This window comes from Ciconia boyciana, chromosome 14, assembly GCF_034638445.1.
Source record: "Ciconia boyciana chromosome 14, ASM3463844v1, whole genome shotgun sequence".
Classification (NCBI taxonomy): domain Eukaryota; kingdom Metazoa; phylum Chordata; class Aves; order Ciconiiformes; family Ciconiidae; genus Ciconia; species Ciconia boyciana.
Genome location: NC_132947.1, coordinates 14,114,377 through 14,139,505, shown reverse-complemented (window position 1 = coordinate 14,139,505; position 25,129 = coordinate 14,114,377). Strand labels below are relative to the sequence as shown.

The 25,129-nt window shown below is 42.2% G+C and overlaps 1 protein-coding gene across 1 annotated transcript in view; it reads left to right on the top strand.

Annotated features, from left to right (window-relative positions):
• The window catches only part of PTPRT (protein tyrosine phosphatase receptor type T), a 464,744-nt gene that overhangs the window by 368,148 nt on the left and 71,467 nt on the right, over nt 1-25,129 (top strand). The window contains exons 12-14 of the mRNA XM_072878971.1: nt 2,705-2,978; nt 12,256-12,292; nt 16,950-17,006. Of these exons, the coding sequence (XP_072735072.1) occupies nt 2,705-2,978; nt 12,256-12,292; nt 16,950-17,006 (368 nt within the window). The remainder of the gene's footprint in view (nt 1-2,704; nt 2,979-12,255; nt 12,293-16,949; nt 17,007-25,129) is intronic.

The following is a 25,129-nucleotide window of genomic DNA, read 5'->3' as shown; positions in this document are numbered from 1 at the left end:
AGTCAAGCAGGTCAAGCACAAAGAGATGAATGAGCTGTGTCAGTTGGTGTGAGCTGGGGCATAAAGGAAAAAAATGCCAAGAACACAGTCAGTCACTCATCCTAAGTTTCACCAGAGTAGGTGTGTTAGAGGGAACGGTGACAGCAGCGCTAGCCCAGATACTTGTTTCATAGAAAAGGAGACAGTATTCGAGCAGGAGATTAACGGGGTTTTAACTTGAACGCAAATGGGACGTCTGTTACATTTCAGTTGAATGCTCATGAACGTACCGTTGTGCTGCCAGAGACACCTCAATTTATTCCAAAAGAATAAACATTAAAAGTAAAATTTCAGGTCATTAAAAGAGTGAGTTATCCCCGTGAAAGGAAGAAGTGCATTAATGGCTAAGTAGGAAAGCGAAAATGTGAAAGAATACAGGCAAAAGAGTATCTGTTATTAGGTTCTATATGTATCAAAACACTTTTCTCATGATATAAAAGAGTGCCTATAGTGGTGGAACATACATTAGAACTGCCAAGGGAGAAACTGAGAATGTCTTCAGAGGTAAATAAGTTTTCTGATGGTTAGGGAAAGAGTTCAGTTATCTGGGGATTCATGATTCATGTCCCTGGGAGCTTCCCCTTCTCTGAAGACACAAAAGTGTATAGGCTCTTTGCTTGCAAGTGGGATAGCCAAGGGAATGAGAGTCAGCCTTTGGACACCGTGGGGAGATAGGAAGAGGGAACCTTTGGCCTCTGCCTGGGCTGAAGGAGATTAATATATATTTATATGTATATGTGTATATACATAAAGGAAACATTTTCTGTAACCAGAGAAGACAAGCATTTGGGATTGGATAAAATAGAAACCAAATATTTTTAGGTTAGCAGGCATGTGGCAAAGGCCCATAAAAATGTCAGCTACAATTTTGCACATTGCTGACAAACAAAATGACAAACTTTCCCAGTAGTGTAGATTATTATTGCCAGATAGAAGGGTCAGAGATAGTCCGTTAGTAAACAGTGTCCAAAATGGCAATCTAAAAGTTTCTATTGCTAAGCTGAGGGGAGGGTTTAGGTTAAACAGGCTTTTGCTTACAGCTCCCACTGCATCCTCAATGGTAATACTAAAAGTGTTGCTGGGAAGCCTGTTTATCTTTTAGAAATCGTAAAATAAATACCAGAGAAGGTCTAAAATATTTTATTAAGGCCTCTAATGAACTGTAGGATTGAGGAAAGTTTTCCAAAATGCTGACGAGACATTATTAAAGGCTGCAATCCATACGTCTGGTGGGTGCTCCTGCTGCACTAGCAGACATTAGTAGCAGCCTGCGTAAGGACAACTTCAGTACTAAGCGATTCATAAATTGGTCATGCTTGTAAAGATTAGTTGGTTTTGTGTCTGGCAGTGGGAACCAAATGATTTCCAAGTGATTCACTGACCGCCTCATTGTTAACAGCGACTGTGCCAGATACCCGCAGACCTGAAGTAACAGTTGATCCAAAAGCGTGAGCGAGGTTTTGGTTCTATCCTGCTTGTTGAAGGTGCCAGAACTTTGCTTCCCACAGAAGCATTGATGAGCTATTGCTATGCGAGAAATTTTTCAGACCAGTCTTTCTGCAACAATGAGCCTGTGAAAGCCGGGAGAATGATACTCTGGTGGCTGTTTCCAATCTTTTAATCGATCTCCCCTGTCTAACTAAACAAAGGACCAGTCTCACACAGGCAGGTGAGGGCAGCACAAGTGAATATCCTGACAAAAAATAAAATGACTGCAGCGGTATCTTTCTTTGTCAAATGGGTGAGTGGTGTTAAGCAGACAGTAAACCTGCCTCAGCCGTAGCAGCATCGAACTTGAGGGCTTTGTTAACTGCCCGAGGAAAAAAAAAAAGCGGAGTGCATTTGAATGCCTTGCAACCTCTTTGAGCCTGAAATAGTAAGCTAGAAATAACAAGATTGCTATTACATATAGCAGTAGAGGCCAAAAGCTTAGCAGGAATCGAAAAGGATTAACATTTCATAGAAGTGGAAAGAATATGAAGAGTTGTTGTTGTTCCTGAAACAAAAGTGAATTGGGAGAGCTCTAAAGCCACCTGCTCAGTATATAAGCCAGCCTTTTAGTGATGGAAGGTAGGAGGAGACTTGCCATCAGAAATTAATGTTAGAGGACTCTACATCCCAGGATATATCCCAAAAAGAGATGTGAGGGAGGGCCAAAAAAGTTACATTCTTAGAAGATGTGAGAATCTTTTGGATCTAAACGGATTCTTGCACCCTGAAACTGTTTCAAAAGGGATCTGACACCATTGCCACCTGCTAACGCTCTCCTCTACCGCAATCGCCATTCGGCCCAAGCAAACAATTCATGCTTCAACTTGGTGGCTGAAGAAGAAAGTACCTGCTTTCTAATATTCAGTGCATTAAAAATTCATTATAGACTGGGTATTTTATTAGTTAATCTTTTTCCCAAAGTGTGACATGATTAAAATCTATTCTGAATTTCACCAAGGTGTACCTTGGTTAACTAAATCAACAGAGCAAGTGATCAGCGCCTTGCACGCATGGTAACATTCAGTGGCCACTGTTACTGGCGTGCCAAGAACGGTGTTTGCTGTGATGCCCTAGCAGCGTTTTTCTTACTTTGCCTTTTCCTTTTATTGTTGGAAACATGCTTGGTATTTAAGACTCTTGGGGCTCTAATCTTACTTTCCTCTCTCCCTCCTAGTGTCTATCAACTTGTTGTCAAGGAGGAGAAGCTGCAGAAAGCACGGAGAGCTGCAGACATCGTTGAATGCTTCTCTGTCCCAGTGAGCTACAAGAACGCTTCCAGTCTTGACTCACCACACTACTTTGCAGCCGAGCTGAAACCCATCAACCTGCCCGTCACACAGCCATTCACAGTGGGCGACAACAAAACCTACAATGGCTACTGGAATGCTCCACTTTCTCCGCTGAAAAGCTACAGCATATACTTCCAGGCTCTTAGCAAGGCAAATGGAGTAAGTGCAGAGAAAATTGAAGTTGAATCTGTACATATCACCACCTCTGTCTGTCCTCCACATCTTTCTCCTTCATTCTCCATCGGATGCCAGTGTAATTCCTCCTCATTATTACCCTCTTACTGAAATCTGATGAAAATTAAACATGCCGCTACTTGTCCTTCACTCAAGTCTCTCTCTGATGCCTAGATCCAATGAGAAACCTGTTGGGGAGCCAGACAATGTAAAGACACATGTTGGCATGTGATTTACAAAATGAATTGTTTAGATTTTTTTTTTCTTGCAGTTGCATTAATGCCAGAGTAGGAGCTATTGTCCTGTTAAAAGACATAACTGCAATATCATGATAGTCTCCAATTCGCAGTGCTTGTGATTTTGGAGGAGACATTATGAGATGAGAACTATGCAAAAGCTATGAAGTTGAATTACCTTGTAGCTTGCATCTGGTCACATCGTAGTGTAGCACTTATGGTTGGGATTTTCAGCTTGAGCAAAATGTAAGTTGTACTGCAGGGGGGACTATGTGCATGTCTGTCTTATTCCTTTTGAATACCCTGGACTATATTTTTACATGTACTTACTCTGTGATACTAAGTTTAAAATGGAGACTGCACAGGAAACATAGTCTGTGCTGTTCTCAGACTCAAGTGACATACACATAATGCCCCAACAGATCCCGTCACAGGAAGAGGGAAGGCCTCTTTTCCCTCTTCCATTCTTCTATTCCAGCCTAGAATAGTTTGTGACCTTCTCTTTTAACTCTCCTGTTTCAGGTCAGTTCGGCTAACAGTGTACAGGCCAGATCCAGTCTAAGCAGTCATTCACATTCCTCTCCTTTGACTGCCCTAATTGGTTTTTGTTATCACATAACATGATACAACTTGACGCTCCAGCCTCATGAAGAGTTTTAGAGCATTAACATGGCATCAAGAAGTTGGGTAGCCGAGTGTGTATTAGTACATTTGCCAGTGCTTTCATGAATCTAACTTGAACATAGATAAATTCCCTAAAACATCACCTGTGAAAGAGCAAAATTAGAAAAATCAATCAAAAGTGAATGGTGTAGGCTTTGGTCTCCACTTGGGATAGCGTCTTTTATGCCCAAAACGCAGCTGCACATCACAGAGGACCGAACATTGTTTAATAGGCTAGCAATGCCAGTGAATGTTCACAACATATCTTGGTGTTTTACTACCTTCATTTATCACCATTCTCCTGCAGAGTTTCTGCTGTGTGGCTGACAAGCACAAATCTCTTCGATATTGTGCTGGTTTTCACCTTGGTTTCCTTTCTAGTCGATACAGTTTCCTTCCAGCACTACTCAATTAATTCAATTTTGGATTTGCCTTTATGAAGGAAATTGTGAAATATATGTATATGTCTCTCTGCGTCTAGTTAGTTCCCCCTTGTGTGATAGTTAATTGCTAGTGAATGGATCCCCAGGGAAGAAAAAACTTTATTTGCTTAAGTACAATATAATATGCCATAAATGGGTTATATGAATGGAAAAGTAGGCTTCCCTTGGTGTTCTGGATTAAGGCAGCACTAATGTGTGGTTCCTGCTTTTTCTGGATCTCTGTAGCTGTCAGGTTGCATCACACTCTCTACATACAAGGTGATAAGGACTCAAAAAAGGATGACTTGCTTGGGCTGTTCTAACAGGAACACATGACTGTAAAGGACTTCTTAAGCATAAGTTAATCAAAAGAGTCTGTATGCAACAATACACAGTTTATGACAGCATGAGAAGTATCCTGCCAGACAGAACAAATTCCTATGTGAGCAATCAACAGCAATATCCTCAAAGTGCAGTGCTATGGGAAAAAATATAGAGGAAATGTCCAAGAGTGGAATATGGATCTTCAAAGGAGTAGCTGTGACACTTTTTGTTTCTGGATAAAATCCTTAAGCCCCACATTTCAAACATTAGGGTCTGATTTTCATCCAGTCTTTTGCAGCTGTAAATAATAAGTTTTGTTTCATTCCCAGAATTGTTTACAGGTATAATTTGTATTTAAGAGTTCTGGGTTTTCACTTATGTCTATAACCTGAGCAGCTTTGACTGGTCTTTGTAAAGCCTACTAATAATTATGGCTGCAGTGTGGCACTTTTGATAATGCACATCTGCAAAAAATCTGAAACAGTAACAATTTAGCACAATTAAAACACAGCCTTATGTTCCCTTGCACATGAAAACCTTAACAGAATATTGCCGCTCACTTTTTAATTAGGATATTCTATAGTTTCATTAATCACTGACAGTTGTGGAATGATGAAGCTTCTTTCCACACCTGGAACCTGCAACGAGAAACCTTCGTGCAGTGAACCAGAACATCTTCCTTTGGAAATGTAGGACTCTGGGGAGAGCTTAATTTGAAGGAACATTCTGTATTTGGTCAAAGAGCTTGGTTAGGAGGAGGTAGAAGTGTTACAGGAGTTCTGCATTGTTTCAGCTCCTCTGTACGTGGAGGGTTGTGCTCATTTCGTGTTCTTGTCTGCTCTGCAACCATTAGCCGTGATTGTTACAGTGAAAGGAACATAATTAACAGCTGGATGCAAAACAAGTGTGGCAAATTGCTGCAAAATCAGATCACGAGCTTTTCTGCCTTCTCTTGTGCAATGTTGTACTTGTCGTTTGAGAGTTTGAATGAGATAGCTGTGGCTGGCTGGATTCTTTTCTGTGGACAGTTGCATGAAGTTTGGTCAACATGGTGTTGCTTCCAGACAGGGGTCTGAATAGAACATGTGTGAAACAGAATGGTTTTCAGCTTTGTTATACACAACGCTTCCAAATTGTGTGAATTTCCCTCCTAGGGACTGTTGAAAGCCAGATGCCAAACCGAAATGTGTCAGAGCTTGAAGTAAGAGGGGAAAAAAGAAAAAGGAAACAGAAGCTCCAGGCTTTGTAACTGTGGGGGTGAGAAGCACCGTTAGTTACTGTTTAATTGTTAGACAGAGTTAGCACGAGAAGTGACACAGGAAAAAGAATGGACGACTGCCTTGGCTCTCCTCTGGCAGGATCTCCACACAGGCTGTCGTGGCCATCCAGGTAGTGAACTGATGTTTGCTCGTTGTCCTGCTGCCACCCGCTACAGATGGCTGCCTGGCAGCGCATGAAGTTTCCTGGTCTGAAAAACCTCCCTGAGCTCACCCCTTTAAAACACCAGCCCTTTCAGTGTTGATCCCTCTGAAAGGTGAGGCCAGGGAGGCCACACTGAGTTACTCCTTATCCTCTCTTGTCCTTATACTGACTTAATAATCAAAGTTAAATGTTGCAGGTTTTATTGTCCTCAAGTTCTTTGTCTGGGTCATCGTAGGTGACAGCCTCCAGGTAGCGATCCAGCCACACGGTCAAATGGGGAGAATTCTTTGGCTGCTGTGTGAAACCTGCGTGAATTTTTGAGCGGCTCAGAAACCAGAGCTTCTGAAAAATCCTTCCTGCAGTTGCATTTTACCTTATTGAGTTAAAATGAAATCTGTAAGGGCACGGTTGCAATCAATAACTCTTGGCCATTTTTCCTCTAAATGGGAGACGAGGCAGGAGCCTTTGTACCAGAGCTGGAGGTGACGCGGGGGATGCTGCCAGCCGCCCCTGCAGCCCGGGGGTCCAACAGGTGAATGACATTGTCAGGCCAGAATTGGGAAAAGTAGCACCACAGGAATCAATGAGAATATTATTTTTGAAGGAATGATAGACTCTACAGAGATTCTTATTGATTTTTTCCCTCTCTAATGACTTGTACTACATGCACTATCAGGCCGTTCATTATTATCCGGGGACTTCAGCCTGGATTTCTGGATGCTGACAGGTCTACTCACAGTACACAACATTCTTCTTCTGGGACGTTGTCCTGGTTTCGGCTGGGATAGCGTTAATTTTCTTCCTAGTAGCTGGTATAGTGCTGTGCTTTGGATTTTAGTATGAGAATAATATTGATAACATGCTGATGTTTTGGCTGTCGCTAAGTGGTATTTACATTGGTCAAGGACTTTTTTTTTTTTTTTCCTTCAGCTCCCCATGCTCTGCCAGGTGCCCAAGAAGCTGGGAGGGGGCACAGCCAGGACAGTTGATCCAAACTGCCCAAAGGGCTATTCCAGACCATATGATGTCATGCCCAGTATATAAACTGGGGGAGTTGGCCGGGGGGTAGCGATCGCTGCTCGGGGACTGGCTGGGCGTCGGTCGGCGGGTGGTGAGCGGTTGTATAATTTTTTTTTTTTCCCCTTTTTTTCCCTCCCTTGGGTTTTGTTCCTCTCTCTCTCTCCCCCGTTGTTTTCCTTCTCATTATAATTCATTATTACTATTATTATTTTGTTCCAATTATTAAACTGTTCTTATCTCAACCCACAAGTTTTCTTACTTTTGCTCTTCCGATTCTCTCCCCCATCCCACCGGGGGGGAGTGAGCGAGCGGCTGCGTGGGGCTTAGCTGCCGGCTGGGCTAAACCACGACAGACGTTTTGGAGGTATGGGTAGAGCTGCCAGCAGAGCCTCCACATTCATCCCTGTGGAGACGGCCCACGAAAAAAACAGTGAGGTACTTCTTTGAGGAGCTCTGTGTTCAGTAGGATTTCGAGTGTACAGTTTTGTTCACTTACGTTTACTGCTTCTTAATCTCATGTTGGAGCTGCTGGGGCAGAAATAAAGCAGCTGCGGAAGCCCTGCAGTCTGTGTAAGTCCCTGTTTCCAGATCTGACTGGCCATCTTGGGCCAGAGTATGGGGGCCTGAGTGTTTTCTTGATAGTTCTATCAACAGCATAAATAAAATCCTCCAGCCTGCCTCACGTTTGAGACTTTGGGAGGTATGGGTATTCAATGATTAACTATATATCACTGAAATAACTTTCTACAGTAAATAATAAAAGCCCTAACCGCTTTGTTAAACCTCCCTTCTCCAAATGACACAGATACTAAAAATAGCTGACAATTGGAAAGGCAGTACTAGGTTTAGCTTAGTCTCTCAGAGAACTAGCAGTTTCCTTAAGCTGGCAGTAGAAATTATAGGGGAATCCATAGACCCTGCGCAGTTATGTGCATATGATTCATTTTAAAGACAGCAAACAGTCGGCTTCAGTGAGATGAAAAAGAAACACACGATCTGTAGCTCCCCTGAACTTGGGCAAAATTTGCTGAGGACCAAAAACCAATTCCTTAGGATGTTCAGGGGACAGAACCATGGTTTCTAATCCTGTGGGAAGGGTTGCCAACAAGCAAGCTCAGTGTATAGCTCTGGGACATGGGGAACTAAAGTTGAAACTGAGGCCAAGTGGGAGATTGGTAGTTACTTGTCTTGTCTGCGCGCCGGCAAAAGTTGAAGTTGCCCGTCCCCAGTTTGAGCCGCCTGATGAAACTGTGCCTGGTGCAGGGCAGCCCCAAACGGCACGTCTGGGGACAGCAGGTCTCGCTGGTGCTGGCAGGTGGTTCTTCAGGCAAGGCATGCGCTGTTTAACGAATGCAAGGTCATAATAATAGTAAAGGAAAGAAAAAATTGTGGGTGTGAAAACAGATGGATGAAAAAGCTCTGCTTCTTTTATTGTTCGTAGTCTGTAAACAGCAAGCTGTCATTTGAAAAGAAAAGGAAAAAAAATCATTTGCCCTTTTAGGTTGTGAAGATGCAGCTGTCACATAAACATATGTCCTGCTGGCCTCATAGCCCTTTTCTGCAGAAAATTGTTCCCATCCAAACACTAAAGAGACAGAGGCAGAACTTGTCTTGTTATCATCCAGCGTACTTCAGTGAAATGTGCGTTTAGCAACCTGAATAATTAGTAGACAGCATCAGCTCCCTTTCTTTGAAAAAGGAAGAAACAAACTATATTAAAAGAATGTTTAAAAAAACCCCATAAAATTCAGAGGGATGCTGAAACAGGCTCATGGTGTGTAGTTTCAAGTCTGTGTGCGTGAGCTGTATTGGCAGAGAGGGCTTACCAGGCTCCTCAGCGCGGTTTGTGTCTTCTTCAGAGAGTCTCCAGCTCATTCCAACTGTAGGTCCAGGTCTGCTCTCCAGGGACAGTCTGCCAGCACCCCGAAACACAGCCCTCATGGTCTGTGTTCATGGTGTATGGACTTAAACATTTAGCCAGGGTTCAGCCTTGAGTGAGGGTACACTGTAAGCATGTTTTATTCATCTGGAAGTAAGTTCCAGAAAACAAACTTACATAAATATGTTCTAGTAAACATGTGGATGAGCTTAATAGGCAGTATTTTCTGCATATAAGCTTTCTGGGTACGAAGCATGTTGGAAAATGAAGGTTGGATCAAGAGCTGGAGGACGTATTCATGCAGTGTTTTCCTATTGCAGGATCTTGGTTAAAATATGCCTTGTTCTATTACTGTTTGGATATAAAATGTCTGCCGAAACCTGGCAGTGATACAGATCTGAAGCAGTAGTGCTAGTGGGATCTTAAACTGAATTCTTCCTGTGACTTCAGCCGTAATACGAAACAGGTATCTTATGCTGAATGTATAGGATCTTGGGTCATCGTTAAGATTGTTATAGACATAAGGCCTTCTAAAACTTCTGTGATATCAGAAAATGGGAATTAGGTACCACAGCGTTTGAAAGAACGTTCAGAAACAACAGGGAGACTGAAATTTGGGGACATTATTTTTGGTTTTTTACAACTTTTTTATTATCTCTTTATTTCATTATTTTTCTTATAATTGCTTTAAGCCATCTGGGTGGATAATTGAGAATTACCTACGTTGTTTATTCCTGCTTTACCATTGGCTAAACAGAAGCATCTTACTTTACAGTGGGCAGGAAAGCACCTTGTCTGAATCCAAAGTAGAATTTTTCAGAAAACAAATGTGATTGTGCAAAAATGGTTTTACTGTTTTTTGGAAAAAACCTGTGTATGTATTTATTCTATTTCTTGGTAGAAAAGTTCATACAAACTCACAATTCTCAGCATCGATCAAAGAAAAAAACAGAGTAAATTTAAAGAGATCTCATTTTTATGAGACACCAAAGAGATGAGCAGTGGGTTGATCAATGAGGTGATCAATGGAAATGGATGGAATAATCAGCCCTAATCAGGAATAGGGACTAAGTTCAAGTTGTTAAACTTAAGCATTCCTAGCAGCGGGACGTCTGGTGTCTGTGCAGGTTTCTTTTGTTTTCCTTCCCAGAAGGTGCAATTTGAAATGAAGTTCTGAAGTCCAGATGTCTTGTTCCTCTAGTGATTGATTGCCCTTGCTTTTGGCAGTGCCAGATCACGGTCTTCTAATAACTATGATTGTCTGCGCGAAATGCAGCAATTAGTCGATGGAGATGCAAACAGAGCACACTGCATCCTGTCTTCTCAAATCACCCTGTGGGAGGGTAATGTGCAGAATATGCACATGCTCAAATGAGATCAGTTACAGCGTCATTAACAAGATTTCAGTTTTTGTTTTCTCACCTCTTCTTTTCTCAACATTAACTAATTTCTCCAGCTTTTTGTTGCACTTTGAAACTAGAAGAAAGCAATAAGTACACAAGAAAATTTTCCACGACGAAATGTGAGCAAGTGTCCACCTACTTTTAGACTGCAAAAATGCAGCCAAAAAAACTACATCAGAATCTGTCTGTCTTAGAATTCCCAGCATTGTGTTGAGGCTGTGCTCTGAAAATAAAGCTATGTTTTTCCTGCTCCATATCTCATCACCAGTAATAAAGATTTGGGATTTCCGGAATAGCTGGCAGTCTGAGCTGGTTATACGCAAGGCAGAGGTGAATGGGGAGCTCTGTTGTACAGCTGTGGTGACTTTGCAGTGCCGATGGTTGTACGGGATGCGTAGAGGAGTTGATTTTTGAGGGAGAGAGGGGTCAGTGCACCAAAGAGAGATGCCTCTGGTTTACTGGGATAAACAGTGCTTCAGTCCCGCTCTGGGGGCTGTACAGCTGGGAGAGGGTGTCCTTAATAGACATGATTTGTCCTCGGTGATCCAGGAGTTCCTTAGGAGAGTTTGAAGGCAAGATCAACAAAGGGACAGTTTGTCCCGAGTATTTCGTCGGTTTTAGACTACACACAGGGCTACTTATATCCAGACTTGTGGCTGACTTGTATCTTGAGGAATGCACAGGAAAGGATCAGAGGGAATCGCTCTTGCGTTTCCCAGTGTGGATCCTGCAATTGTCCCCTTCCTACCGTGCAACATAAGCATGAGGAGAAAGGCGCGATGGGACCGTGTGTTTCTGCTCAGGCCAAGGAGGGTCTGTCACGGGTGGAACAGATTTTGTCCAAGGGCAAATTCAGATTTCCACAGTTGTTTGTTTTATTGCTTGAGGATGGAATGAGGCGCTCAGCAGTGCATTTGCTAGGCTGTTGTTTCCAGAGCGCAGCAGCATCCATATTAATGTAGCATTGTTGCACACAGTAATTTATGCCATATTTGTTACACCTGAGACATGTACAAGAGCATGTAAAGACATAAAGTGCTAAGAAAACCCTGCAGCAGATTACTGCCTGACAAAGGCTGCTTTTTAACCAAAGCAACACATTAAGATTTGGACAGCCATCGTGCATTGCACAGAAGCAATCCATGCCAATAAGGGCTGTAGAATGAGGAGCTGGGGATACCAGAAAGGATGTGTTTTCAGTGGAAGTGGCCTGAGAAGGCTGCCGAGGTTGAGCTTTTAGTTAAGCCAAACACAACATTTCTGTTCGGATCCAAATTCCTGTTTATGCAGATCTGCAGGCTCTGAGGTGGATTGAACAAAAGCGCTGGGTTTTATCCCAGCTCTGCAATGAAAAACTGCCGTGGTGTGGGTTGTGTTTGAATAGCTTGTTTGGCAGAGCTAGCCATACAGCGTGCTGTTTTGCTTCACATACATATCAGAGAGTTGAAATATTCAAATGACTACTTCAGTGTCTGTTTGCCATGTGTTTAAATAAATACCCAATTTGCAAAATTTGCAGTAATGGTGCATGAAAATTAGATGTACAGTTGCACGCACTTTTGACCCAAGGCTTGTCTGCCTATTACAGATCAGGTCATTTAACTGGTAAATTCTATTAGTTAATCAGGCAGTTACATGGGACCCATCACTCACACGTGGAGTGTGGAAAAACATGTTGTCACTCTTAACTTCTCAACAGTTAGAGAAGGAGCTGTATGCAAGTCCATTAGCATGGAGTGTTTTATGCAACTAAAACTGTTGGTGGTATTTTCAGAGATGAAGTGTAAGAAAAACGCTTATTTGTTTTAGTACCTTTTTAAAGGAATGTATGTTTATTGTAGATGGGCAAATTACACACCTTGATGTTTTCCTGTATTTTTTTTTATTTTTCAGGAAACAAAGATCAACTGTGTCCGGCTGGCAACAAAAGGTATGTGGGTCTCCTTTTCCTGCAAAGCACAATGCCAGTAATGTAAAAGCTGCAGTGGTGACACAACTTGATTACAGTTAAGAACAAGCCTCTTTCTTTTCTTTTTTTTTTTTTTTCCAAGGAAGATTATAAAGGCAGAACAACAATTTCCAGAACCACTTCACTATATGTGTGGACTCTGTTATTTTTTTAAGACAAGGGTATCTGTCTCTCTGTGGTTCCTCCTTTCCCTTATTCTGTCGACAGCTTTCCTGTCCTGAGGACTGTTCTTGCTATTGGCAGAATGTCACTGAAAAGCTTCCTATTCACTTTGTTCTCTCCGCAACTGTATAAAGTAGATAAGTAAGAGGAGATCTCGCATAAGCCTAACCTTGAACACAGTGGGGCACAATTCTTACACCACACCATTTTCATGGTGTAATTCAACAGAGTAGAGTACATGCCTTATTTTCATTGCAATTAGTTTGGAATAGACCAAACTGATAAGTCAAATAGACCAGGCAGAGCAAACCCGAGACAAATATTGTTAAGATGCAATGCTCCAGTCCCCAGGTTGCTTCACAAGGTGTAGCTCCTGAGGGACCAATGATGACAATGTCTGGGTTCCTTCTTGGAGTTTAGAGTTGCTTTAAAGTCTTCTAAGGACTTCAAAGTCACCCCAGGGGCTACTTTGCCAGCAAAGGTGTCAGAAACCAATTTGCTTGTAACACAAACAGAGGAGTAGCTGTAAAGAGACTTACAGCTACAACACATGTCGTAGTCTCAAAATGAGCTGTAAGGAAATGATAGGGTAATTGCCGTGGGCCGTACTACAGGTAGCTCTCTGTTTCCAAAACTCAGGGTTGTATCTTGTGCTCTCGCTACTTTGCTGTAACGTGAAATAACTGCATTACTGCCCGTGGAGTCTTTCCAGAGTTGAACAAAAATTGGCAGGAACCTATGACCCTTTTTCCTTGAGGCACCATCCCATTTTTTCCATTCTTTTCACTCCTTTCTGTCTTGTGGCAGTAACAGGAGTTAATTACTTCTAGGAACTTTATCCTGATCACTTCTTCATCTGCACTTACAGAGGAGTTGGGAGGGATCAAAGAAGCCCCAGCTAACAGTTGCTGGGTAGCAGAAGAGGACTTTTTCAACCTTCACATGGAGACATCCCCCAGTCTGTTAGAGAAAGCCATGCAATGGGATGGCAGGTGCTGCATGAAGTTCCCATCCATGCAGCTGTTTTCACTGCTGAGACCCGATACGCAAACTGGTGGGGCTGTAAGCAGTTGTGTCACCACTGAAAGCCAAGGAGGATGAGCCATTTCTCCCCTTTCCCCCTTTTCATCTGTGGCTCTGGTGCTACCCATATCCTCTTGTTGCTTTCCTTTTTAAAAGTTCCTCGTAAAAATCTTCATTTAATTCATTTCTCTGGGCTACAAACATTCTGTGTGTCTCAGTCTCCCCTCCTTCCCCCTCAGTTTTTCCAGCTGGTAGTGACGTGACCATTTTGGATACCTTGTTTTGGCTTTCTGGTGGTAGAAGGAGAAAGAGCAGGACTGGGTAAGACGAGTCTGGGTGAAATGACTCTGCCCAGGGTTTTCCCAGAGCATGACTAGAGGTCTCTTCATGAGATCAGAGAAACTGGATTAATTCATTTTTGGAAACCTGTAGTTTCTTCTGTTTCAGTCGTTCCTTTTTGTGGAGTTGGCGGAAGAATGTTGTCATGCTAGCAGAAAAGATATTTGCTCTATGACTATACAATGAAAAATAAAAACCCTACATAGCTTCAAAAGTCCCATTCTTGTATGACCTTTCGATTTGCAGTCTGATTAGGGTACTTCAGAAAAGTGTCTCATAAGTGTTTGACCTTGAGTTGACTTCTGCAAACTGATTTAATTTTCATTAACCTGTTAGGTCATCAGGAAGAGTCAATAAGCTACCCTCATCCTGTCGTTTCTGAATGCCATCTCTTTTTAAAAAAGGATCTCTTACTGATATTAATTTGATAAGAGATATAAAAGAGATGGTAGAGCCTGAGGATGCCTAGAGCCACTGGGTTTTGGTGATCTTATTCTTTAGGAATTTTCTTGATTGACGTGAATGGAAAAGGACAAGAAATGATGGTAGTTCTAGTATTTATTCTCACTGTCTCAATGGGTATCACTTTTGATTTATAGGCAGATGTCTTGTTTCTATACATGGAGTGTGGAAATCTCTGTGGAAATTCTTTTATTTTTTCTTTTTTTTTTTTTCCCCCTTGTCCTTCCTCTGGGAATGGCGATGATGTATTTCTCAGTGCCTGACCATTAGCAAGGCCAGTGGAATATATACACAGCTGTGGCTAATTTTATGCAGTTTTAGCTCTTCAAAGGTACAGTATTGCCTGCAGCTCACGAGAGAGGTAGCATCACAAGCGAATTTGTAGTCTCAATAATGTAACAGTATCTTCCATTGCTGGCACCTGTGAAGCATAAGCAGCTGAGCAATAGCTGAACAATGGGGTTCTGTGGTTTGGAGCTTTCCCATAGTTTCAGATTTCCATATGTCATGAGGCTGAGTTCCCACCGTACATTAACTCCGTATGAATAGAAGGACTCAGACACTGCCCATCCCAGCCCCTCAAGAGGGGTGTCGTATCTGCCCTCTCTTTGCTGTGCGGCAATGGACAGAGACGCTCACGGAACTACAATTACATTGTGACCTGATCAAAGGCTGATAGCTGGGATGTTCTAGCTGACCTACTGTGTCTGTGCTGTCTTCTGTCTAATCAGTATATTGATTATCTTTAATGGCATTGCCCTGTATTCGCCTTTATTTGCATCGTTGTCTTCCTGAGGAGAGAATGAGTGAACCTGTAGTCTGCCTTGAATGAAATCATCAGAGCTGCTAGCAAAGATACCGCTGTGGTGTCTTTGGTAAGAGTCAGAAAAAAAAAACGTTTTTGGAGTGGGGGCTAGTCTCCACATTGATGGCTTAAAAGCTCTGCTTTGAGTTGGTACCAGCGAAAAAGCATATTGTGTTTTGACGCAAGAAAATAAATACATACTGGTGCCAGACTAAGCGTTCATTGTGGGCTATAGGCCTAATTTTTCCATTCCTAGACATTTGACACTGCTGTAGCTCCATTAAAGTTAGTGAAATGAGTTCTGCTTTATACCAATGACAGGAAGATTAGGATCAAGACATGTTTAAGCAAGGCAAGTATTCTCTTGAAGTACTGGATTAACAAGGGCAGTAAACGTGAGTGTGGGAGTAATTAAGCAATAAAAAGTGTTAGGCAGCGTGTTACTGGGGGATTAGAACACATCTTGGGTGTTGCTGCAAGGCACCTGTTTGGAAGCCGAGGAGCTTTAATTACTTGAGAGACACACGAGGCTGTTCCGCTGTCGCTACTTCAGCAGGCTGGGAGGCAATTTGCTTTGTATGTCCCATTGCCTCAAACCCAAGAAAATGAAAGTTGACAACTCTTTAAAAAGTGTTTTAGTCCATTAAAGAGAGTTTTGGAGATTTCCCGGTTTTCACTCCTCCCCTGTTAGCAAGAAATAGACTGTTCAGATCGACCCCGGTTCAGTTCAGTGCAGTTCAGCTCAGCTCCACGCAGGAGCTGCTCCCCGTCTCTGCCGGTGGTGCACTCTTCTGCACGGTCTTCTGCGTGCTGCTCCTGGTTAGGTGAACTTGCTTCTTGTGGTCACAGGAAGGATCTCTCAAATCTTTGTGTATTGGCTTATTAAATGTCGGGGGGGTCAGCACTAGGTCATGACACCGGTAGTGCATCCTCCAAAGCAGAGCTAGTAGGTACCCAGCTGGGCAAGCACATCTGTTGAGCTCATTTCCTTCCATCCAGTGTCTGGATCCAGGTCCAGCTGGGTCCGGCCATAAGAGCTGGCTGATGGCGGTGGAAAGGGCCGGGGCAGGGACTCTCCGTCAGCCTTTGCTGTGGTGACGTTTGACAATCCATCAGAAAGCTCTCTGCGTTTGTCCAGTCTGTGTAGCCATTTCACGTTTTGCCAGCATGTTTTAAATCCACAAGCATTATTAACCTTTTGTATCTACTTATGTATTTATTTTCAGGTTCATTGGTCTCAGATTTCTTACCACGTCTAGCCATAAACATCTCTCCTCACATGGGCTACTCCTCTTTTTTAAATTACTGGAGTAATGTTGTCTTTCACAGCATTAGTCACTTGGATGCGTATCATTAGCATGAAACACTTTAAAAATAAGTTTCTAATTAAACCCCAATTTACCAGCTCTCTGCCATACAATTTTCATTCAGCCAGTTTATTTATTAGTTTTGCCATTTGGTTTCCTTGATAGCATTTGTTTTAATATGTCCCATTCTTTCTGAATTAACTGACTTGTTCTCCCTGTCTTAAAGCAACATATTTATATTGACACTTTATTAAAGAAAATTGCAACCTCTTACCAAGAGAGAGCGATTACCTCTTGTATTCTTAAAGTGCATTAAATTAATTTCACAGTGTAATTGAAACCAAGGCAGAGGGCTCATTAATGTTTCCTTATCTCCTGATACTCATTTCTTCTTTCTTTAAAATGTGAGTTCTTGCAAATGAAAGAATGGAACTTTAATAATCATTATGAGGTACATTTTTATTTTTTTCCTTTTTTTTTCTTGTGCATGCTGCCTGGGAACGATTTTGCTTGTTCTTAGCAGTAATAGGTAGGCAACAGGTGACCACGCGAAACCCGCCCAGCCTCTTGAGCACAGGTGATTATCAGCTCAGGAAAAGGGAAACTGTTCCAACTTCCAGAGTCCGAGCAGCTTCATGACTTCTTGTTTCATATTTGGTTTGCATGGGAAAATACTCTTACAATTATTCTAACTCCAGTATAAAGGGGACAGTCCTTACTGGCACTCCTTGTGCACTGACGTGAATGTACGCCTGTGCAGAGGGTCATCTGGAGGCCCAATCACCACTTAAATCTTCACAGGAGCACTTGAGCGTGGCTGAAGAGCCCCATGGATCCCTTGCTGGCCCTCTGCAGAGGCTGAATATCTCCCTGAGCATGCATGGAGATGACCTTGCATTTTTGAATTAAAGTAGCTATGGCATTTTCTGGGGCTGATTACTCTTAGACAGCTGAGTCCTGCTGTTGAAGAAATGATGACAGGACAATGAAAACTCGATTCTGTCGGTCCTCTGTATAGGAACTTCTGCTGGAATCAGAGACGTTGCAGAATCGAGCCTCAGTAGCACTGTGTAAAGTGGCTCACAGATCACTAGTGGGGAGGTTCAGAACTTCTCAAGGGTTTTGCAGTTTCCATCAGAATGAACTTGAAGGTCTGTGTGTCATAAACTCGCCCTGTTGTGTGTAACACTGGGACCAGTACCACCATTTCACTCCAGAAAATTTAAATATAGAGAGGAAATCCTGTCAGCTTGTGGAAATAGTTTCTTCTACTTTATAGCCTGATGTGCATAGAATGACTTATTAGGATGTGACAGAGTTATGTGTGATTAATACGAAAGGGAGGGGAAAGGAAGGTTCGTTTCTCCGTTTTGGGATGGATTAAATTTTTGTAGGAATGTTCCTCTCCCAGTGCTGCATGGTTATATTCCTATCTACCTATGACTTCCTCACCCAAGAATTATTTTAACTACACATCAGGGCAGCTGTAATGATACAGGGGCAAAAAGGTACTGGGATTACTGTGAAGTTCAAATGCCTCGAAGACTGAGAGAAATGGTCATGCTTTTTTGTAGTGCATCAGCACTGAGGAAGGGAACTTCCTGGGCGACGAGCGCTTAGCAATCCTGAGACCTCAGAAGTGAACCTGGCTCTGCAAGGTGGCCAGTGAAATCGTGGGAGGGGAGACTGCAAAAAAACAATGGAAAATGAGAAGGAAAAAAATTCCTACTGCTCACACACAGTTTTGCTGCATATGAAAACTGTTCAGTTAATAGCTCTTGCTTCCTCAACTTCATTTAAGAGGGCTCTGTTGTTTTCTGAAATATATTCTGGTTTTGTAGACATAATGTCTACATTTTTTAAACAGATCTAATCCCACTTCAAATCTGTTTGTTATTGCATCTTGTCTTCTGATACACTGGAATGTTATTCCTTTGACAGGTTTATTCTGTTTTGTGCTATTTATTTCAGAGGATTTTATCGCACTTTTTAAGTTGAATGCATGAAAATGTTTTGTTTTTTTTTCTTTTCCCCTGAACAAATTTCTGCCTTTTAAAAGTTATTTTTTTAGCACAAGTTTGGTATCACCATAATTAATTGTTGATAACAGAAACACTTACATTGCTCTTACTGAAAATATTCCCTGCTGAGAAGACAACTCAAACTTCTTGGCGTGTGGATGCCCACTTAACCCAGTGAGCATCTTTATTTTCACCAAATTTGGTATCAAGACTTACTTAGAGGGATGTAAAATGTTGACTTTAGGGACTTCCTTAGCCCAGGGAGCTAATGAACCAACTTCGAATTAGTGAAGAACCTGGTGCAGAACTGGATGAGGCCACAAGTGAACTGAGTTTGGCAACCTCAGCCCAGTTTCTAGAGGACATTTTCTACCCTAGAGCTCTGCTGCACTGCAGATCTTGGGCTTCCCCATTAAAATAAGCAGTGGAAGGGGAGAGGCTGGGAGAGGCACAATGTTTAAGGTAAAATTTGGGATAGATTAGCCACAGTAGACTGAAAATATCACCTCTGTAATTCAAAGCATCCACTGCTGGGATACACTGGGTCACTTCAGAAAAGAAGGGTCTTTAGAAAAAGCAGAATAAAATTGATTATTGCTGTGTGAGCCAAGTCCTCCTGGAATCAAAGCAGGCATGGATTCACCTGGAGTGCTGTGGAGACTGTTGTCCCCTTACAACACCTGCCTGGCGTGAAAGGATGCTGTTGGCCATGTGTTGTGGCTGTGGCTGGTAGGTTGTGAAATCACCTTTGTTTGTAGATGAACTGGTAGCCAGGCAAAGGAGCGGGGGGGCAAAAAAAAAGGCAGTAGTTGGACATTAAAGCCAGAAGTGAAGGTCAATTCAGAAAGGATTTGTTTGGGTTTATTTAGTTTTAACGCAAGGAGCAACGCATGGTGAGTCGCTTGTGAAATTCAGAGTTGTTTTTTTTTCTCCTCTCTTCTGCTTGAAGGTTTGCAGGAAGAACTGTCTGAATGTCCCCTGAAGCCTTCTGCACAGGGGCTGGGAGATGGGGCAGAGGAGGGGGCAGCTGGAGGTGGAGAAGCCGGAGGAGGGCTGTTACATTTTAGAGGATAGCAGTGTTGCATGTTCCTAACCCTCATACGCTTACACCAACTTATTTGGGTAGTCAGTATTTCTTCTCCATTTCCTGATATCTGGAGCTGCTTTCTAAAGTCTATCAGCCACTGGTCAGGTACTGTGGATCACTTAAAAAGTTTTTCATAAACAGATTATCATTGTCACTATCCTTAAATAGCACTTCCAAAGGCATGACAAACTCAAGGCTATTACAAATACATTATGCCTCTGTTTCCTTAAATAGATTTTTTCAATGAGCCAATGTTCAGAAACAGGGTTATTATTAACGCATTAGCTTCTCAGTTTCTTCCAAGAACTGGACATTTCAAAAACTATATGGTGACATTAGGATATGTGACAATGTCACAAGAGAGGTAGGTCTGAAAGAGACTGTTTCGTAATACTGCTGTAGAGGAAAAGAAACATCTTCATTCAAGACACGCCTGAAAGTGCTGCTTCAACTCGGCAAAGTACAGAAAGTTTCCCAGTATTGTATGCAGCACACGTAGAGCGTGTATACCCAGACTCCCTAATGCACTGGCCATATGACTCCCTTTTTACTGTAAAACGGTGAGTATCCTCTTTTGCATGCTGCTCAGTCAGCTCGAGGGTGAAGTCTTACCGGGCACGGTGTTTGTAGGCCACCATGGTACTTAAAGCACCTTTGACCAGCTGGGCTCGAAAGGTGGCCTTATTTCAGTATGCATTTCATACCCACCTCTGGACTTTGCTCACTGGTTTTGTAATTGCTGCAGCTGGTGCGGCTGTGGATTTTTAATGATAACCATGATGAGAGCAGAGTAACTGCTTAGAGGGGGACTGGCTGGTGCAAGGTTAATCAGTTTTTGTTCTTAGGGTGCGACGAGTCTATTATACATCCATAGCATTGTCACGCACTGTAAAGTTTTTGCCTGTATCAGTCAAAAGATTGATCTCCCTGTGTCTGTTTAAGACCATACAAAAATTAAGTCACATCTGTAAATTTGAACTCGGGATAATGGGGAATTTTACTTATTTTCCATTTTTATAATTTCAAGCTAGTTTCCAAATAGCCCTGCAAAAGTGGAGAGTTAAAATGGAAACATGTTATCACCCTCTGAACCATCACATCACTTGTAGGCATCGCAACAGCTGCTCTTTGTCTGAGCTCTTCTTCCAAGTAAATGTAATAACCTTTCTCATTCTTGGAGGCCATATATCTGCCTTTAGTGCAAATTAAGTGCTTCTCTTCTGAAGAGAGAGGAAGAAAAACCAGAGGAGAAAAGAAAAGCCTTTGTGGTGGATTTGCCTGGAATCTCCAGAATCAATTATTCTCTTACTGCTATTTTTTAATTCTCATTCAGTTTAGTAATGCTAGTCTTGATTCCTCACTGTGTGTTTACCCTCGTCCTCCTACAGATTCAACCTGTACGCCTGATAATCCCTCATATAAATTCTGGTCTGTCTTTCTCTCCAGGACTGCTTTGTTTTGCTGCTCTCTCCACTTGGAATATGGTTGAAAGCTTTTGGCTCTCATCATTCTTTCCATTCCTTTTGAGCTTTTTTAAAGAAATGAGAATGTATCATGGTAGTCTTAAGCCTGTGCTGTTTGCAGTCTTCAATAACTGGAGGCGGAAAATTGGTGTAGTGACATTATGTGTAGTGATACTGTTGGTGGTATTCATCTTTTAAATGAATTACAACAAAGAAATAGCCAAAGTGGAATCTGTCTTTCAGATTTGATGAGCTGTTTCACTTTGTTGGCTTATGATATGCAGAAGCACCAGCACTGTGCATAGCTTTGTTTAGGCCCAGTACTCTGGTGTACACTGCTGAAGGTTGCAAACTAGTCTGTCTTCCACAACCCATAGCTGCGGCCAGCTGACGCAGGGGGTAGCGCTGGCTAACAGGCATTCCAGATCAAGATGTAAAACGGGGCCCTCCCACCTTTATCTCAATGTTATCATTCTTAGAGGTACCTGTCTGCCCTTGTGTTTGTGTATCGGAGACTGTGTTTCAGAGGTATAGATATAATCAGGATCTGAAAACATTTCTACATGCAGAGATGCTGTAATCATTTGTAGGCCACTCTCATACAAAGCACCACAAAAAAAAAAAAAAAAGGAAATCATGTTTACAAGTGATTTGAGAATAACTGTCTTTTGAAAATAAGCCTCTAGGTCTATTAGGAAATTTTACATTCAGCATACTGCCTGGCCATTATGTGCTACAAAGAAATTACTCTGATTGAGCAGCTCATTTTAACTCATAATGATTTTGAACCCGTTATTTTTCATTAATTTTTCTGGTTAAATAATGCTTTGAAGTAATTTTTCTGATTGGTTTTTGTTTCAAGAGTGACTTTCTATCTGAAGAAGTTGTATTCTTAGCTGGCACAAATTTGAAGCCAAACCTAGTCTTTGCCAGACTGGCGTGTCCCCTTTCTGCGTCTTTCCTGTCACCTGGCCACGGCTGGACCTCCCATTACTTGTGTTGCTTCTCTCATTTTGTCCCTGCCTCACTTACACTTGCACTGCCTTTTTCTTGCCCCCGGGTATTTGACCCAGCTGTCCTTAGAGCCAGTTGGTTCCTTTCTCTTCTCCTCCTGTTGTGGTATCTGATGCTTCTCTCTCCTATGCAGCGACACGGCTACTGATGGTTGTGGTGCCACTTCCATCGCAGGGCTTTGTTCTTTGTGCCTTGCCAGTTGGAAATCTCACATAAATACCCGTCTTTTCCTCCTGCCTATGTCTCTCTTGAATTTTTTTCCTGTCAGTTACATTTTTTTTAATGCAATATTGTAATTGCTGCTTTAAATAAAGAACATTTCAAATTACAGTTTGTGAAATAGGGTTTATAAAAGAAACTTGTATTATCAGTCCTGCTTAGCTACATGTACTCAATAATCATTCTTTCCTGGATGTTCTTCAGTGTGCCACCTCCACAGAGAAGGTCACTTTATATCTGGTGGCTTATTGTTTTTAAATAATGTATCTGTGCATAAATTGCTGGGTGAAAGATTGCCATGGTATCTTTCACTTAGCTGCCGTTGCTGTTTCTCCCTCCGTCCTCCCCCGTCCCTCCCGTCCCCCCGTCCCCATCTGTGAGAGGCTGCATGGTCTGATGGAATTGCTGCAGGGTGTCAGTCCAGAAACGTTAGTCCTTAGCTCTGCTCTTGCGTGCCTGTGATGGCAAAGGCATATCCTTAATCTTTCCAGATCTGTCTCACTGCAAGATGCTGGATCTCTGGGAATCTCGAAGCGGGTTGAAAAAGCAAAGTAAATTAGGTTGGTGGGAAAGGACTAAAATCTTGAAATAGCTGTGAATGTAAAATGGAGTGCCTGGTGAATGCCAATGCCTATGAAAGTCAGATTCATGCCACTGGTCAAGCTTCTGGGAAAGTGCATTTTGTACAGTACGTAAATGTATATCTCTGAAAGTAGTAGCCTGGTCTAGTAGATAACGCACAGTTAGGGAGTCAAGGGACCTACAGTCTTTGCTTCTCTGGCACTGTCTTCTATCATTTGCCTTCCTTATTAAGAAAGTAAGCTTAGGGCAGAAAATTGTCCTACTTCATGTTAGTACAGTGTAATGGGGTCCTGGCCTTAGCGGGGGCTCTGGGTGCCACTGAAATACACACAGTAATAACAGTGGTGACCTGTTCCATATCCTATTATACCGGTATCCAGCTTCAGCTACAAGGAACAATTTATTCCAGGAAATGTGGTTGAAGTAACCACTAGAAAATATGGTTATATTTTATTTTCTTTCCCTTTTAATGTCAGCAGCATATAAACATTGTTTTTCAGGAAGATAAAGGGTGGCCCCTCAAGAGCAGTAGTGCAGAGCTTTCCAAGTGTAGTTAAAGACATTTGTATGAAATGGCCATCTGAGCAGTTTTTATGGGCTTCTGTGCTCAGAGGATTTCAGATCTGCCTGCATGCTGGTAAAGGAGAGAAAGCAAAACGAATTCTAAAAAAGCGTTACTCTCAGAAGCAGCAGAAGTCATCTTCTGCAAGTACAGTAACAGCTCACAGACCTCCTCCTGCCGGAACAGAAACGTTCCCCTTACCCAGAGCTCGTGGTGGTGCAGGTGGGAGTGCAAATGAGCAGAGTCGATTTAGGCATCTACAAGGAAAATATGCCAGAATGGCAGGAAAACAAGGGACTTCTGCAGTAATGTTTCAGTGCAAAGCTTTAAGAATCCAAGACCTAGGAATTTACTGGCACCGTCATATTATCAATTCCTCGGCGCTGTTAGCTGAGACAACTTACAAATGGTTGGACTACTGGCCTAAAGGAATTGTTGGCCTTTGCCAAGATAGATGGAAAGAGTTACATAGAAGATTCAAGTGAATTAGTCACCACAGTGTGTAGGTGTCAGGATGGATAATAAGCCTTTATTCTCTTTCTAGAGCTGCAGTAGTCTACAACGGGGCAAGAAATATAAAATAAAAATACACTGACCACACATTGCCTGTAGTAACAAGTAACAGCCTGGCAAAATCAAACCCATCTAGTGGATTAGAGGATGGAGTTGACAGCACAGTCTTAATTTTTTTTAATGTGGCTTACAATTCACGAGGGTATTCAATTGGTACAAAAACAGAGCGGGTCTGACTGTGCTGTTTGTGGTAGAAAACCGTTCTCCAGCACCTATTATTTAGGGTCATAGGAGTAACTCCAACTCAAGTGAAGGATAATTTGGAGTACTTCTGAGTTTCACTTCAAAGGAATAGAGTTTTAGCCATTTTCAGGGAAAAATTGTACCTTTATCGTTTACTTTGTTGTGTGATGGTGTCGGGATTGCCTGTATGATGGCATATAGCTCACCTCTTGGGCAGATTTGATCCAAGATTGTAAGAGATGATGTCAAATAAAGATGGTAATACGCAACCGATACATTATTTTATTTTCACGCTCTGGAGTCCCATTAATGCATTTCAGAAACGTGCACACAGAAGTTACCAGTGAACACTTAACTGAATGGGAAAATTGGTGGACGCAGCAGAGCAGTGGAGTTGTCAGGGACAAAAAGCTGAAAATTACATGTGTGTTTCAAACAGCCAGCATTTTTGCTTGGTAAATATTGTGTTTTGCTGTGGCAAACTAGATTAACAGCTTAGCTGTAGGAAAAGTGAAATCATACTTTTATCACTGCATGTGGTGAATTTTCTTGTTTTGCATTCATTGTGTCATTGTTCTATACGTACTCTTCAAGATATGAGGAGAGGAGAATACAACACACTATTCAAGATCAGTTCCTCGTCCCTGGAAGTCCAGCAGCTAAGGCCCTATTCAGAACATATCAGAAAGCCCTATATTCAGTTATATGATTTGATCATGGTAAGCATTGGGACTCATCCTTTCAGGCAGAGATCTTTTAAAGCATATGCAGTTTAACGTGTGGCAAACGGGCAAAAGAATAACCCGGCGAGGCTTTCTACTGTCTCACCAACATATGGACTCGATTGAATATTATCTCCCCAGGCAACTGACTTAATGAACAGAAGTGGTTCAGCTTTTCCTGAAGGTCAGCAACACAGAGTTGTTAAAAGAGCAAAACATTACGGTCTTCTGATGACAGCACTCTGTTTTCACCTTTGATTCCCTTTTCCTACTG